Source organism: Mesocricetus auratus, unplaced genomic scaffold (assembly GCF_017639785.1).
Source record: "Mesocricetus auratus isolate SY011 unplaced genomic scaffold, BCM_Maur_2.0 Super-Scaffold_100008, whole genome shotgun sequence".
NCBI classification, from domain to species: Eukaryota; Metazoa; Chordata; class Mammalia; order Rodentia; family Cricetidae; genus Mesocricetus; species Mesocricetus auratus.
In genome coordinates this window covers 66957260-66974417 of record NW_024429192.1, presented here as the reverse complement: position 1 = coordinate 66974417, position 17158 = coordinate 66957260, and the positions used below count along the sequence as shown (strand labels likewise).

General features: G+C 45.6%; 1 protein-coding gene and 1 non-coding gene across 2 annotated transcripts in view; both read left to right on the top strand.

The window, feature by feature from the left end:
* Rtp1 (receptor transporter protein 1) overlaps nt 1–15946 on the top strand; it is a 31438-nt gene extending 15492 nt beyond the window's left edge. Inside the window, exons 2-4 of the mRNA XM_005071607.4 lie at nt 12385–12547; nt 12724–13330; nt 15079–15946. Coding sequence (XP_005071664.1) covers nt 13059–13330; nt 15079–15598 — 792 coding nt within the window. The 5' untranslated portion in view covers nt 12385–12547; nt 12724–13058 and the 3' untranslated portion in view covers nt 15599–15946. The remainder of the gene's footprint in view (nt 1–12384; nt 12548–12723; nt 13331–15078) is intronic.
* On the top strand, nt 10123–10228 carry LOC121142116. Its single transcript, XR_005879123.1, has one exon. It is a non-coding gene; the product is annotated as a U6 spliceosomal RNA (small nuclear RNA).
* Nucleotides 15947–17158: the final 1212 nt, after the last annotated feature.

Below are 17158 nucleotides of genomic sequence, written 5' to 3'. Positions count from 1 at the left end.
ATGTTGAGTTGTTTACTTTCCCAGAGAATGAGGTTCCCTGCAGGATGGAACATTTCAATCTGGGAGGAAACTTACACAGCATGAGGAAATACCCTTGAATTTAGCCTGATGGGTTGATCTCAAATGGTGAGGATGAGAGGTGAGACAAGAATGCAGACAGAGGTAGTGACTGAAACTCTCTGCAGTTTGTGTGGATCTTGGAGGAGACAGAGCACTGTGCCTAGAGAAGCCCTTTTGGGGTAAAGCATGGAGTAAGTAGGTCCAGGGTGGGTGGAAGAGAGGTGTCCACTGAAGGTGTTCTCCTGTGTTAGCACTGGTAACATGGCAGGAGGCTGCAGGTGGGGAGTGTTCCCCTACACCTTCTGTGCTGGATAGTATTACATCAACTTGGCACAAGCTAAAGTCGTCTGAAAGGAAGGAACCTCAATTAGGAAAACGTCTACAAGCCAGGCAGTGGTGGTGCACGTCTTTAATCCTAGCACTCAGGAGATGGGGCAGATGGATCTTTTGAGTTTGAGGCCACCTTGGTCTACTGAGTGAGTTCCAGGACAGCCAGTGCTGTATAGTGAGACCCTGTCTCAACCTCCCCACCAAGGAAAACACCTGTATAAGATGGGGCTGCAGGCAAGCCTGTAAGACATGCTCTTAATTAATGATTGAAGGAGGAGGACCCAGACCATTGTGGATGGTGCCCTGCCTGGACTGGTGGTGGTCCTGAGTTCTATAAGAAAGCAGGCTGAGCAAGCCAGGGAAAGCAAGCCAGTAAGCAGCTCCCCTCCATGGACTCTGCATCAACTCCCGCTTCCAGGCTGCTGCCCTGTGTGAGTTCCTCTCCTGACTTTCTTTGATGATGAACAGTGATATTGAAGTGTATAAAAGCCAAATAAACCCCTTCCTTCCCAAGTTGCTTTGGTCATGGTATTTCACTGCAACAACAGAAACCCTAAAATACACTTTCAGACATCCTCTGGTCTGCAGAATTCCATGCTTAGTGGGATTTAGTCACAGAGCCATTTTCTGATCCTGACTTGAGATGAGGATCAGGAAAGCTCGGAGAATCTTGGCAGCTCCTGCCTTCAAATACCCAGAGCTCATGAAGTAGAGGAGGAAGAGTAATTGTAAGTCAGACTGGTCCAGAAGGCAAACTGCATCACTGTATGGATGAAACAGCAAAACAAATGGCGTGACACCTTGAGAGAGTTTGTTACCGTGCCCGACTCTGGCAGCTGGTGAAGCCATAAGCTGCAGAAGCTGCATACAGCCAAGGTCACCCAGGGCTCGCTCACTGTGAACACAGGTGACCTAGAGATAGTTAAAGCTCATCCTAGCTCAGAAGAAATGTGGTAGCGACTCACATTTACTTAGCGTTTGCCATGTGAGTCAGACATGATTCTATGCTTAGTTGAGAGTTTTAAGAACTGTTTCCTCATGGAATACCTGTAAGCAAATCAAGGGGATGCTGCGATTTGTTGACTTTGTAAGTAGGAAATCATGGCACAGGGAGATTATCCCAGTTCAGTTTCTACCACTGTGACAAACACCATGACCAAAAGCAGCTTGGAGAGAGAGGGAAGGGCTTATTTCTTCTTGAGGGAAATCAGGCAGGAACTGGAGGCAGGAACTGAAGCAAACCGAGGAGCACTGCATACTGGCTTGCACCTGTGTCTTGAACAGCCTGCATAATTGTATCACCCATATCTACCTGCCAAGGGTAGAACCACCCACAGTGGGCTGAGCCCTCCTGCATCAATCATCAATGAAGAAAATGGCCCACAGTCTTGCTTACAGGCCAACTGATGGAGGCATTTTCTCAATGGCAGTTCTGTCATCTCAGATGATTGTAGCTCATATCAGGTTGATTAAAAAACAAATGAAAAAACAAAAAAAACCTAACCAGCACAGAGATCAAGTCAGCCAGTTGTCACACACTTAAATGCAGACAGGCAGATTACACAGCCTTCATGTTCCGTGACAGGTGCACAACAGAGAGAGTACAGACCAGGAAAAGACCAGGAACAGTGACAGACTGTCGCCAGTTTCCCATCTGCTTGGTGAGATACTTAGCTCAGTAATCTACAAAGTGTCTACAAATATTATCACCCAGGAGACACGTCATTACCTATTACCTCAGAGCAAAGAGATAATCAGGCCCCTGGCAGTCCATCTCCAAGCAGCGGACTCCTCAGCACTTGTGGAATGTTTGCAGACATTCTTTGCTTCTTTGTGGAATGTTTGCAGACGTCTTTCTTTGCTGTGAACTTGTGACCCAGTTTTGTGATCTGATGCAAAGGTATCTCAAGGGAGGAAGTGTAGTTGTGTTTTTTGGTGTCCACCAGGTCCCTTTATGGCCCCTCCAAATTACCCTGGGTTCATATTTAAGAGTACTGAGACCATATAATCCTGGTATTAAATATGTGAATAATTGTTTCTCTCATATCTCGCTCATACACACAGTAACCTGGCAAGTGTAATAGAGACAACTGTGGCCTAAAAGAGAGAAAACATGTTCCCAAGGGACAGACTTAGAACTTCCTTTGTATCTGTTACTGAAATAGCATCAGCAAGTAAGCTGATATGGAACCTGTCCTTAGTGAGTTTACCTTTTCTTGGGGAAGATGATATTAATCCTGCCCTTACATATACTAGTGGTTAAGAAAGTGGGTGCTACTACCAGAATGCCCCAGGTTAGGATCCCTTCAGTCATCACATCATCAGGTGACCCAAAGCAGGTTACCAAGTTATTTCAAGACATATGTGAGTCCCTCATGACAGTTGGTGAGTGGAGAGAATATGAACGTAGCTGAGTGGCAGCTAGGCACATGGACGTGCCCAATAAGTGCTAGGATTCTTTATAAATGTTGCAGTGCATGAAGTAGGGTGCTATAGAAAGACAGAGGCACTCTCCCACGCAACCCACCTGAGTATAGGAGTATGCCTATCCGTGTGGAAAACTTGAGATTCTGTTAGATGGGAATGGGCAAATGGACAAAGGCACACACATGGAATTCCAGGTTCCACATCTTTTCCAGGGCAAGGAAAGCATCCGTGTGGTGGTTTGAATGGGGATGGCTCCCACTGGTGCATATCTTTGAGTACTTGGTCCCCAGTTGGTGGCAGGATTAAGAGGCATGGCCTTCTTGGAGGAGGTGTGCCTCTGGGAGTATGCTTTGAGGTTTCAAAAGACTCTTGCCACTCCCAGTCTCTCTCTCTCTCTCTCTCTCTCTCTCTCTCTTCTTTCAATCTATGGATAAAGAGGTAAGTTTTCAATTATTCATGTCACTACACCTTTGTGCTGCCATCATGGACTCTAACACTCTGAAAAGGTAAGCCCAAATTAAACACTTTCTCTTTATTTCTTCTTTTCTCATATAATACATCCTGGCTGCCACAGTCTCCCCTCTCTCTACTCCTCCCATTTTCCCACCCAAAAACCTATAGTCTCTCCTGGATCCACACTGCTTCCCATTTCCCTTCAGAAAAGAGCAGGCTTCCCAACATCAGCCAGACATGGCTTAACAAGATGCAATAAGAACAGAAACAAGCCCTCATATTAAGACTGATGAGACAACCCAGTAGGAAGAAAAGAGTCCCTAACCCTAACCCACTCCCACTTTTAGGAGTCCCACAAAACCCCCAAGCTAAACAACCACATACAGAGGAGCAGACCCATGCAATCTCTGTGATTATCATTTGAATTTCCGTGAGCACCACTCACCCCCGCCAAGAGTTCTGCTTAGTTGATTCTGTGGGCTGTGTTCTCCTGTGTCCTCTACCTCTCTGGCTCCTACAGTCCTTCCTCCCCCTTTCTTGAGGAGTTCCCTGAGCTCCACCTAATGTTTGGGTGTGGGTCTCTTCATCTGCTCCCATCAGCTGCTGGAGGAAAGCCTCTCTGGTGACAATTGGGTTAGGCAATTGTCATTTGGCAGGCGTGGCCTCAACATTTTCTTTTATAGGCTGCCTTGGTCATGATGTTTTATCACAGCAATACTTGCTTGTGACAAGTTAGAGTGAGTCCAGTTCATGGAGGAACTTGAGTATCATCAACACAAATGGAATGGCCCAAGTGTAGGAGTGAGTTCTGGTCCCCATACTTAAGCTCCACTCTTTGCAGACCCTGCTGCAATTCCATGGAACCAGAACAAAGTTGGGGGTCCTTTGATTCAGGCAAAGGCATAACCAAGAACTCTGTCATAAGGTGGCTGTTTCTTATTATTTATTTATTTAAGAATTTGAGGCGGTTTCTAGACAATTCTCCTTTTAACTTGGAAAATACTGGGTAAGGGGAAATGAATGATCTATCAACATGTCCTGTATAGTTTTAATTGCCATTTTGACCCAGCCTAGAGTCACCTGAAAATCAGAACAGATTGGCCTGTAGGCATGTCTGTGGGGAATTGAGTGTTGATTGATGTAGGAGGGCCAGCTACTGTGGAGAAAGTAAGTCCTGGGCTGTATAAGGAAGATAGCTAAGCATGAGTGAGTGTGAGCCAGCCAGAAGAGTTCCTCCATGGTTTCCTCTTCAAGTTCCTGCTTGAGTCCCTGTCATGACTTCCCTCAATGACGGACTGTAACCTGCAAGCAGAAACAAACTCTTTCCTTCTTCATTGCTTTAGATCAGAGTGTTTTCTTGAGTTGCTTTAGGTCAGAATGTTTTAACACAGCAGCAGAAAAGAAACTAGAACCCAACAAATCCTGAAGAAGGCAAGTATCAAATGCATGTAGGCATCTCTGAGTGCATCGGGTAGGTCTGGAGAGGCAAACCTTCTTTCACCTAAGGTGATGACGACTTCCATTCATTGTAGCCCACACATGTACAGTGTGGAAAAGAATTCAAGGTCACGTGGTCCAGTTCAGGGGACATTAAAATGTCGAGGGAGTGAAGCTGTTCTCTGAGACACACAGCCAGCCACACAATAGTGACAATGCAGGCTCTCATTTCTTCCTTTCTGTTGTTTCCACAGACATCTTCTGGTACAGTCTCTTTTGTAGTTTGCAGTGTAGGTAGGTTTTAGCTGAGTATCATATTTACACCAAAAATAGGCCTGCATATTATGCAAAGCTCTGTGGTGGCCCCACCTTGTCATACCAGATACCAGTTGCTTTCAAAAGCAGAGGTCTTGGGTGTCTAAAATGTAATTGAGCCAAACAATGGAAAATATCCAATGAAAATAGTAAAAGTGCAGTCTAAATGGAAAAGGCTCCGGGTGCCAAAGCCTTCAGACATATCCCTGCACTGCTGTCATGTAAGAGGACTCCAATGTCAGTGACTAATGGGTTCATTGTTGTGCACACTTGGCCAGTTTCCCCTCCAGTGATTATTTGATTGGGCCTTGAGAACCTGTTCACCATGGTTACACAGATATAAAGCTGCAGATACCTTGGCCTTGGATCTGGTCTAAAAGCATCTTCCTCCCTCCCTTCCTGCAGAGTTCAGGGCTCCTGGAGAGGGAGTGAGAGCATACTGCTCTTGGCTATAGCCTTCAGCTATCAGCAAGACTGACCTTGGTATTTGATTTGGCTGACGCTACCCACATCTCTTCAGGGTTCTTTCCAGCCCTAGCCATCCTGTAATTCTTAAGCTTTGGATAGGTGTGGTCCATACCCATCTCAAGGGAAGGGCCTTGCTTAGCAAGTGTGGATGGGGTTCTCTCTCTGGAATGTCTGTCATTCACACTGGAGTCAATCTGGACCAAGACTTGAGTCCTAGGGCAAAAGGTCTCCACTCTGGTCCCCTCAAGATCAGGACTTGAGGACTCTTGCAACTGAGTGGCTGACAAGTGACCCCTTCATGTCTCCTCTGCGTCACACTCACTAAAGAATTGATTAGGTCTTTGGAAGATCAACATTGTTTTCCATATTTTTTTTCAAGTCAGGTTTTGCTTAACCACTTTGGCACCTAATGTGACAAGTACTGGAAGACATACTTGGCAGTTTAAATGCCTTGTACCCTATTTGCATATTGCATGTAATCCTTAACTTTTTTGGCCTATGTCAAATATAACAAGTTATAAATTACATCCATAGTTTCTAATCCTCCTAACCAAAGGCTGTGAAAAGCAGAATCTTCTGGAAGGAGGAGGGGAAGCAGGATGGTACTGCCAGAGAGGAGGAACCATTTCCAGCATGGCACAGTAGGGCAACACCATTGGTCACAGTTATTTGTCCATTTCAGAATCACTAGTGGAGAGGAATTTGAATGTTACCAATACAAAGAAATGACAAATGTCTGAATTTATAGCTATCAATATATACTGTGCTCCATAATATGCATAATTACTATGTGTAAACTAGGAAGAAAAACATTCAAAAAGGGGAAAAAACCAAACTCAGACATGACTGTGAGTGTGGTAACACGTCCTTATTTTTCCACTAAGTTCAAAGTTATCTCTTTTTTTTAAAGATTTATTTATTATGTATACAGTATTCTGCCTGCATGTATGCCTGTAGGCCAGAAGAAGGCACCAATTCTCATTACAGATGGTTGTGAGCCACCATGTGGTTGCTGGGAATTGAACTCAGGACTCTGGAAGAGCAGTCAGTACTCTTAACCACTGAGCCATTTCTCCAGCCCCAAAGTTATCTCTTGTTAACAGTTTCATTACTGAGAAAGTGGGATTCAGAGGTGCTTTCTAGCAATGCAGTAATTATTTTGTAGCCCTTGGAGGTTTGAAGGAAGCATTACTTCTGTTGAGTTCAAGTGAGTTGGACATTGGAATCTCAGTTTGTATGGGCGTCCAATCTTTTTGAAGGCCTTACAACCTTGAGACACCGGGATATGATATTGTTATCTACAAAGTTTACACATTAGAACTGAGCAATTGAGTTACAAAAAAAGATAACAAAATTATCTCTCATGTTTTAAATGAGTTTGTGACTTTGTGGGGGAACCACATTCATTGCTGTTCTGGGGTGCATGCAGCCTGAGGGCTGTAGATTTTGCATACCAGAGCAATAAACAGAACTAAAAGGCAAAGGGAGATTTGCCCTCTTTCTTGAGGCTTTGGGCTAGGTCATCTGTAGCTCTCACATTTGTCCTCATGCCACTAATGTTATTAGCTGTCCAGCTTTTAGACATGGAGTGGAATCATGCTGCCAGCTTTTGTGACTCTCCACAAAACCTCTTAGTTTCCATACTCTTATGAGCCAGTGTTTGTTAGCATGGTGATGAATGAGTTTCCCATGTGAAGTGGTCACTGTCAGTGACGAGGAAGTCTATTCATGGCCATAGGGCCTTGAAAGTAGAGGGGAAAATTGAAAAAAGAGACACTACAGGAACTGGGAAAAGAAGAGAAAGTTCTGGAGGATTGATAGAAAGTAACTTTTTTTCTGTTTTCTGAACTGTGAGACTGATGTTGAACCACAGCAAAACTTCTGACAATGTGCCTAGACACTCCACAAGTCAGATCCTGAGAGGGAGTCAGCTGTATGTCCTCCTAAGACCACCAGGGGCAGCTAATCTCCACGGGAAACTAATCTAAAGTTTATGGGGTTATTGGACCTTCAGCCCTGGCTCGGAGGCTCCAGCAGATGAATGTAGCTGCTCCTATAACGTTGACTGAAGAATGACGTGTCTCTGTTGAGGAAGCTCGTCATCTCTAACTGAAGGTGCAGCTTTGAGAGGAGTATACATGGAGTAGTAAGGCAGGAAGGAGACACCTGCCTTCGCAGCCAGATCTGCCGAATCAGCCTGGTGATCAACGGGATGACAGATGTCATAGCCAGATGACCTTCACAGCTCAGACTCCTTGGTTTTACAATATAGACCACCATCCTGAAGCATCCAGCCCGATTTTACACTGGACCTGTCTTTGGGAGGCTTATTTATGGAGCCAGCTGGGTGACAGTGTCTTGCCAGGTTCCAGGGGTATTCTCTGAGGTGTGCTGCATGCTCTGAATTAGCAATGAAGATACAGTGTTTTTTTTTCTGTCTAGTCCCAAATGATTAAGGGGTAGAAAAGGCAATGACACTTTTAAAGCATAAAGCTAGCTCCAGAAGTATGCTAGCAAAGCTTTTGCTGGGACGGTGTAGACAGCTTGATCCCCAAGGAATGCCTGTTTCTGCTCAGGAAGAAACATGATGATTCATTTGAACTGGAAATTCAGAGTAATGACTGCATCTTCATCATTAAATAAGTCAAGACCATGAAGAGGCTTACTGCCGCACTCATCACCTGTGGGACGTTGGGAAGATTCTTTGCTGTAGGGTATCAAGCAGGTTTAGACCTTTGATCCCTGGCCACTGACAGCCAGGAGAAACTTTTGGTCTTTGGTGCAGCTTTCCTCAGACTCACCTTTATCTCCACAAATGTCACAAAAGGATGGGAAACTGCTCCTGGTCGGTAGTCGCTTTTCATTAGCATGCTAGGTTAAGACGGACAATAATTATTTCTATATTTTTGGTTGTGAGCCTAGCCTTTAATGGCTGAGCCATCTCTCCAGCTCCAATACTTATTTTTATAGGGTTTTGATAAACAATTGCAGCATAATGAGTTGCATATTTTATTTCCTGTCAAGCCAAATACGTCAGGAGCATTGTGTTCTTTCTTTTCTTTTAATCACTGTATTTTCTAGTAGGGATTTAGTTAAGCCATTCGTGAGCTTAAAATATTATCACATATTCTCAACAACCAAACCAAAGCCAAAGGCTTCAAAGACATTTAAATCTGTGATCTGTGACTTTGGATTCCATAGCGTCAGAACTCATTCAACAAGGACCAGATACAGAGTGGTTTCTATTTGCCTTTTTGTCTTGGTAGATTTTTGAAATTATTATAAGCACTCTGCTATACAGAAGGGTGCATTGTGTTGGCCTCTGCATAGCGAGCTTGGGTCTCAAATTAAACTTAATTTGTGCCAATGGGGATTGCATCAGCTGGCTAAATGAACACACACACACACACACACACACACACACACACACACACGGTGATTCTTACTTTTGGTATCCTTGTTTTTCATCAGAATGTTTATTGTAGCAACAACTGCAAATACTTCTAGAAGATTCATTCTGACTGTGTTTGTTGTAAGCTTTCCTTAGCTTTAGGAGTTTATCTAGGAACTACTCTAGCCTCCAGCTCTCCTTGGCCAGTGGCTACTACTTCTGACAGTTTCCATCACATTTCAGAAGTTAATTAAATCAGTTTATTTATTTGAGAGTTGATTGTCTTAATTCAGAGATAAGAGTGCTGATTTAGTTAACAGTTTGAGGAAATATGGCAAAGAATTTAGGAGTCATTTCCAGTGTTAATATTTAGTGGTTCTTGAAGTCTGATTCTAATTAGTCTTATCAATAAAAACCAGGAGTTGGATATTAGGGTGAAATCCTGGAAAATCAGAGAACTGGGGGTAGCTGCCACCACTTGTTTCCTACATGTCTCCTCTCCATTCCTCCATCCAAAAGGGACTGAGATCCTGTCTCTGCTCAGCCTTATCACTTCCTCTCTCTGCCTCCTGAGTGCTGGGATTAAAGGCATGAGCCTCTCAAGTGCTGGGATTAAAGGCATGAGCCTCTCAAGGGCTGGGATTAAAGGCATGAGCCACCGTGGCCTCTATGATTAACTAGTGGTGAACCCCACCTTCTAATCTCCATGCAAGCTTTATTTGTCAGAGCACAAACAAATTATCACACAACAGGTTCTAGATTTAGTTTCTGTTCCTCTTACTGTTTCTAGTACAAACCTAGCAGTGACATCTGCTGAGAGCATCAGGCTTGATGTGGCAGGATCTACACTACAGGCTCCAAGGAGTCAGCACTTGGTTCTAAGCACCCCTGTACCCCTCTTCTGAAGCGTTCTCATCCATCCCATAACCTCATCTGACTTTTATCCTCCAACTATTGATGTTTCTAAGTCTAAAACTCTTTAAACCATGTGTGGCTGTACCCAGGGGCACTACATGTTTTCCACCTACTCTAATTCTTTGAATGGTTGGACAAATCAAAACCAAGAAAAAGTAAATGACTCATGAGGTCACAGAATTAGCTGACAAAAGGGTTAACAGAGGTGTTTCAGTTCCAGACACCCAGCTCTTTCCATTGAGCCCGAGCACCTGGCACCAAGTGTTTATGGTCTTGCGGGGTCGTTGTGTATAGACAGAACTTGTACCATATAGACGTCAGACTACATGCTCACTGCGCCAGTACATATACTAAAATTGGGACCTTACAGAGAAGGTAAGATGGTCCCTGAGCAAGGATGACATACAAATTAGGGAATCGCTCCAAATTTAGAAAATGATTTTGAACTAAATCACTCTTTCAACTCTGAAATATTTACCCTGAACATTGTGGGTTTGTGGGTGCAATTGCTTCATTAAATTCAACAGTGAAGGCTGCATCCTGGGGGATCACTTGCTGTTCTCTCCTCCTCTAGAGGAGCTGTGACCTCAGTATTCCACAATGAAGCATTTGTGGAAAGGATATGGGCTTATAGTATCCGTAGTCCTCGGAGACTGAAATGGGCACATTTTGTGATGAGATGGGACACACACGCATTTAGTCAGCAAACAGTATGTTCTCGATTCTATATCAGGCAGCACACTGGTCAAAGAAGTCATACTCAGGCAAATCCAAGTTCAACCAATACTGAATGATGAACCCTGGGCAGGTTCTTTACCATCTCAGTTACATAGGGACGTCGGTTAAGATGAAGCTGCTGCCACAGCAATGACAAAATAAACAAATATGTATAAAGAATCTAGGACAGTGCCTGGCACCTACTGTTGTTTAGTGGTGGCTATTATGTTGCAAGTTAATATATAAATATAAACATATACTCACATAAAACAATGACACATTTTACCATAATGAAAAGATACTCATCAAATACAGCAGAATAGCTATGGATAAGATATAAAGGATCAAAACAAAACAACGAATGAACATGAATTATTCCAGGACTCATGAATTAATAACTAAAGACACTGTGTTCTCATTTTCCCTTTGCTAAATCAACTGAGGTTAAACAATGTTCATCAGGGCGTCATTCATGCAGAGTTGAGAGCACCTGGAGGACTGTGTCTGGTACCTGATAGAAAAATTAGAATTTTTTAGGCCTTTTTTCTTTTATTTTAATTTTTATTACATTCTCTGCACCATAACCATTTTTCTCAACATATGTTTTTATTTAAATTAGAAACGTGAATGTTTCACATGTCAGTCCCAGCTCCCTCTCCCACTCCTCCTCCCTAAACTAAGCTCTTCTGCCCCAAGAACAAGATGGGCTATGTAAATTGTGCCCACTCACATAATGCAACCTAGGGCATATGACTAGATAATAATATAGAAGAATATTCATGAGATGTTATTATTTATAAAACATGTCACAACATCCTGTGGTATTTATCTTAATGCTAACAATAGTCATCTTGAATAGGAATGTTATTGAAGAGCATTGCCTTTGTTTAAACTCATCTTTATTTTGTAAATTTTCTGAAATAAGCACCTATGCATTTTTAAGGAAAAAACATGCTAAAAATAATAAGTGTAGCCCCAAAGCAGGGTGAGTCAGGTCCCGAGTTCCCATTGCCCACCAGCCATGTGTCCTCAGGAGCAAGGAGCTGGCAGGCTGTGGCTTCCATCATAGATGCCTGACCTGAGAAAGATGTGGTCTCGTGGGGCTCAGCCACTGCAGTCTGCCTGGCCAGTTTTGAGATGGAATAAGCTCCCCTCTTGTATTCATCTTTTCCTGAACCTCAGGTTTTTGTTGGCACCTTCAGGAAGCTTAGAGGAAGGATGGAGAAGGCAGAGACTAGCAGAGCAGTATCTCATGCGACCATCCTCAGGACACAGCATCAGCCAGACGAGGTCCTGAGCCTGGTTCCAACTGCTGACCTCCTCCCATCCCAGGATGGACTCTGTCTTTACTCCCAACCTATCCACACACTTAGCCTCTATCCTGGTTCCCCAGCACAGTTTTAGCTGTTTCCCAAGAGCCCAATGCAGACTTGCTCATCCTAGTAGATGAACCCACATCCCACCCCATGCTCTGCTCAGTCATTTTCCATTTCCCAGGTCTCCTTCAGAGTCAGAGCTCTTGGGTCCTTGTTGCCTTTCTTGCCTCCTTGTTCCCATGACCCCTGTTTAAAATCTGCTTTTTCTGGCCCCATCTTGTGTTCCCCCTTGTTCTGAAAAAATTTGCGATGAGGTTAGCGAGCCTGTCTTCCTCAACCCCTGCTCTGTTTAATCATTGTTGAATAGCCCCAATGATCTGAATCAAAGTGAATAAGAAGAGCTATTTTGCCATTAAAAAATTAACAAACTACAGGTTTCTATATGCAGGTAGTACTGCCTCAGATGGTTCCTATCCACTGCTCTTCTGTAACCAACTTGGAAGCAGTCCTGTCTAGCTACCTGGGTGATGCAATGGCTTTTACCTTTGCGCACAGGTGGCTGCTCTTGCAAATGGTTCTTGCAGTATGGATCTCATTATATCATTATCACCCTCTACATATCCAGTTACAAGCAGGGTCTGACACATCAGTATGTTTGAAACAGAAGAATTAATGAGTTGGAATGAGTCATCAGCAGCTCTGCCACTTATATGATAAGGTAAGTCCCAAACTCCCGATCTGCACAGTCACTGTGATTTCTGAGATCTCTGATGATGTATATTAAATGGCAGTGTTTCAGGTATTAGATGGGTGGGTATACAGGAGACTATATTATGGTTCTACCTACTAACAAGTCTACATCTCCCCATCCCTTTTTCTCCTTGGCTCCCTAAGGCATAGTGGTTACCATAGAAGCCAGGTGCTGATGATGCCTCCAGGGGCAGGAAGGTAAAATTGAACCAGCACTCAAATCATCAGTTCTCCAAGCTCTTGCAGGCCAAGATGATAAGGTCTGAAGTCTAGCCTTTTGTCAGGCCCCCAACCTGCCTTGGATCATTTAGACTCAGAGACCTTGCTTCTGCAGATTGCAATTAGGGTTCTGAAATACCCTTCCAGAGACTCTTTCCTCCCCAAGTTGTGTCTCCTGGCACCCTGCCTGGTTGCCTTGGAAACAGGTTCCACTGCGGACAAAGGAGGGAGCTGGGTCCTGCTTCCTCCTGGTCCCGCCAATGAGGATTTTTAGACCGTGGAGACTGCGCTGTCCTGCCCTGCACTTGCCCTCACTCCCCACATTCTCTATTAAGTGGAGTTTGCCTTCTCTCACCACTGACGAGGACATGTGTAAGAGTGTGACCACAGGTGAGTGGAAGAAAGTCTTCTACGAGAAGATAGAGGAAGTGAAGCCAGCTGATAGCTGGGATTTCATCATAGACCCCAACCTCAAGCACAATGTGTTGGCCCCTGGCTGGAAGCAGTACCTGGAACTTCACGCCTCAGGCAGGTGAGTGGCCCAGAAAGAGGGACCTGCAGATAGCCCTGGCCTCTAGCCCCTCGGAGGAGAGAGAAGGCCACACAGAAACCAAGTGCCTCCTTCAGTCTTACCGTTAGGCTACTGTAGACTAGAAGTCATGTTGCCTCTAAAAGGGACATTGAGTTTGGGTTCTTACACTGATCACCAGGAGAGTTGTTCTGATAGTGTCTCTACTTAGCAAATAAAGAGGTAGACATGCATACATACATACATACAGAATATAATTATTAATTTATGAATCTTGACAGTTTACACACTTTTTGACTTTAATAATGTCTTTAAAAGTATCTGTAAGCTCAGACAAGGGAGGCTTGGGTCCACTGAGAGTCAAGAGATCTGTGCTCTTGTATTGGGGAAGTTCAGTGTAAACCTAGTTAACTCAGCTGGATTTGGTTTAAAATGCTGGACACAACAGAGCATGCTAGAAACTGGCTCTGCTGTTGGCTTCATGTCTTTTGAGCAAACCACTTTCCTCTTTGGACCATGTTTTCCCCAATGAAGAGTTAGCTGAGATCTTTACCTTGTGCTCCAGGGATGATGATAGCAGCAAACATCTAATTTGTCAGAGCTGCAGAATATGGGACCCCGTCCAGACTCAATACCTCGATCTTAAAAAAGTCCCTGGATGATTTGTAGGTACAGAAATATCTGAGAATACCTAGCATTCTACTCCTTGGGCCCAGTCCATGGATCTACCTTAGGACTTATTGCGGGACTTGAGCGAGGGCAGCTGAGTGGTGCAGGTATCTGGGTCAGAAGTAAAGGCTTCCTGGTTAGCTTGGCTCAGTCAACTCAGTTCTATTCAATCCATTTCAGTCAGCATTGCAGGGTACTGACTGCCTCTCCCTAGCTCTGTGTACCTGGATGGTTCTTTGCTGTGTCCTGAAACAAAATGATGGGTTGATTTCTGTGGCCCCTCCAATTCTGACAATTTTTAAATCCCAGTATGGACTGAGTGTGAGAAATAGTTGCAAAAAATAGGAATAAACAAAAAGGCTAAAATTAAAACGCGGGCGTTCCTTCATCAAATGTTAGCAGGTTGCTACTTCCTGGAGGTTCTTGTGGGACAGAGTGGGACGGCTTTGTGGATGCCTCAGATTTGGAAGCTGAGCTGTGATCCCCGGCTGATCTCAGTCAGTGTGGGAAACTCTGGCCCTTGCGGGAGGGGGTCACCTTGCACTGACACTACCTCTACTTCCAGGATTTGGGAATGTATCAGCTTTGGCCCTGAGCTAATAGTTGATGGTGCCAACAGTTCATTTTTCCTGATTTAGGCCTAGCCCATGCAGCCATTGTTGACGGATAGGCTGGTGTGTCTCCTGGCCAGAAAGAGTCAGCTTGGCTATCAGACTTCCACGTGGCGTGGCAGAGGACTCAATGTACCCAGGGCATTTAATAGACGGAGAATGAGTTTCTTGGGACAAGGGACAAGGCCTGAGGAACCTAGACTGAAGGGAGACAAGGTCTCTGGAAAGCAACCAGCGTGCAGACCACTGCTAGATGCCCGGTGCCAAGTCTAGGAGACGCCTCTTGTCCCTTGGGCACTCATAAAGAGCAAGGAGGGTGGCCTCCTGGGGAAGCTAATGAACCCTGAGAACTGTCAGCACACTGCCCCACCTCTGGGCATGGCTTCTGCCAGCTGCCGCATCCCCTTGCCCCTTCCTGGCTTGTTTTCATCCCTCCATGTGGGCCTGTCTTTCTCTTTCCCTCACTGGCAGGTTCCACTGCTCCTGGTGCTGGCACACCTGGCAGTCGCCCCATGTAGTCATCCTCTTCCACATGTACCTGGACCGTGCCCAGCGCGCTGGTTCGGTGCGCATGCGCGTGTTCAAGCAGCTGTGCTATGAGTGCGGCACTGCACGGCTGGATGAGTCCAGCATGCTGGAGGAGAACATCGAAAGCCTGGTGGACAACCTCATCACCAGTCTGCGCGAGCAGTGCTATGGAGAGCGTGGTGGTCACTACCGCATCCGCGTGGCCAGTCAACAGGACAACCGGCGACACCGTGGCGAGTTCTGCGAGGCCTGCCAGGAAGGCATCGTGCACTGGAAGCCCAGCGAGAAGCTGCTGGAGGAGGAGGCGACCACCTACACTTTCTCCCGTGCTCCCAGCCCCACCAAGCCACAGACCGAAGCCGGCTCAGGCTGCAACTTCTGCTCCATTCCCTGGTGCTTGTTTTGGGCCACGGTCCTGTTGCTCATCATCTATCTGCAATTCTCCTTCCGTAGTTCTGTCTAAGATTCCCACCTGGGTCTGAGGCTTGGGGTGGGGCAGTTGGTGGGAAAGGATGAGGTGAGACCTGGCTTGGGAAAACCGGGCATGTTCTAACGCGATGTGGTCATTGATTCAGTGGGAACCCTGGACAATCTACATAATTTTTCCATCTGTAAAATTAAGGGTCTGGGCTGGACGGTTGATTTTTCAAAAGAAACCTAGGGTTCTAAAGTCTTCTAGGTACTCCAGGGATGTCTGATTAGGGAGATAGATGAGTGAATGAGCTGCTTTCTCCTCATCTAATAGTTCCTTCCAGCCTTCCTTCCTTCCCTCCTTCCTTCCTTCCTTCCTTCCTTCCTTCCCTCCCTCCCTCCCTCCCTCCCTCCCTCCCTCCCTCCTTCCTTCCTTCCTTCCTTCCTTCCAACCTTCCTTCCTTCTTTTTGGTTTTCTGAGACAGGGTTTCCCTGTGTAGCTTTAGAGCCTGTCTTAGAAATAGCTATTTGTAAACCAGGCTGGTCGCGAACTCACAGAGATGCCTGTTTCTGCCTCCCAAGTGCTGGGATTAAAGGCATGTGCCACCACCGCCCAACTTTTGTTTTCTCCCTTGCTGCAATCAGAATAGAACTACTTTCCATGGAGTTCGATGTAAATTGGAACTTGTAGGACTAGCTCTGTCACCCGACCAGAAGCAACAGAGAACCACTGGGTTCAGGGCCCGACCTAGCCCTACCCTCCATCACATCCTCAACTGTGACCACGCCCAAGCAGGCATGGTCAGCACTACAGGTGCAGGTGGGGGGGGTGGGGGTGGATATCTCACTGCACTAGGTTATCTCAAAAGGTCTTAAAGCCAATGAACTTGACTTTTCCCTCTTGCTATTCTCTCGCTCTGTCCTCATCACTGCCATAGCATCTAGTTATAGCTTTAAAGGAACCTCTTAGCCTTTAATGTGAGCCTGCTCCACAGCTCCGCCTCATGCGCACACCATGGTTTCCCCTGAAGTGGGGTGGTGGGAGCACAAGCTGTTGGCTCCACTGGACTTTGCTTGTGTCCCTGGACTTGAAGCTCCTGGCCCCGGTCCTTCAGGTGGATCCCACAGTCTGCCTGGCTGACAGATGATTGGTTGCTGGGGTAGCGTCACAGTGGGGCCTTCCACTCAGTGCTTGTGAACTGTCACAGAATTTAGAGAGGGTTGGAAGCAAGCTGTGCATAGAGTGACTCTCCACTACAGAGGAGGGTTTTCAGGCTTCAGATCCTCAGCCATGCTGATGGCCAGAACAGGGGAACAGCCGGGCCGCCTATGACTTTGCTGAAACAACAGTTGACTGGCTTTTCCACATTGGCATTTTTGCCAAAGAGGCTCTCCACCTGGACCACAGGGATGGGGCGTCTCAGCAAGAAAGGATGAATTAAAGACACGGAATCACTTGTTGGTAGAGAGTGCCCAGAATGTCACAACTTTTCAAAATGGGGTGCAGCATGGTTTGCAGTCATAGGATCAGGCACCCCCTGATAACAGAGTGTAGGGTAAGGCTGGGGGAAAGAGGTGAAAGTTGGAAGTGGAATGCTACCCACCCTGAGCC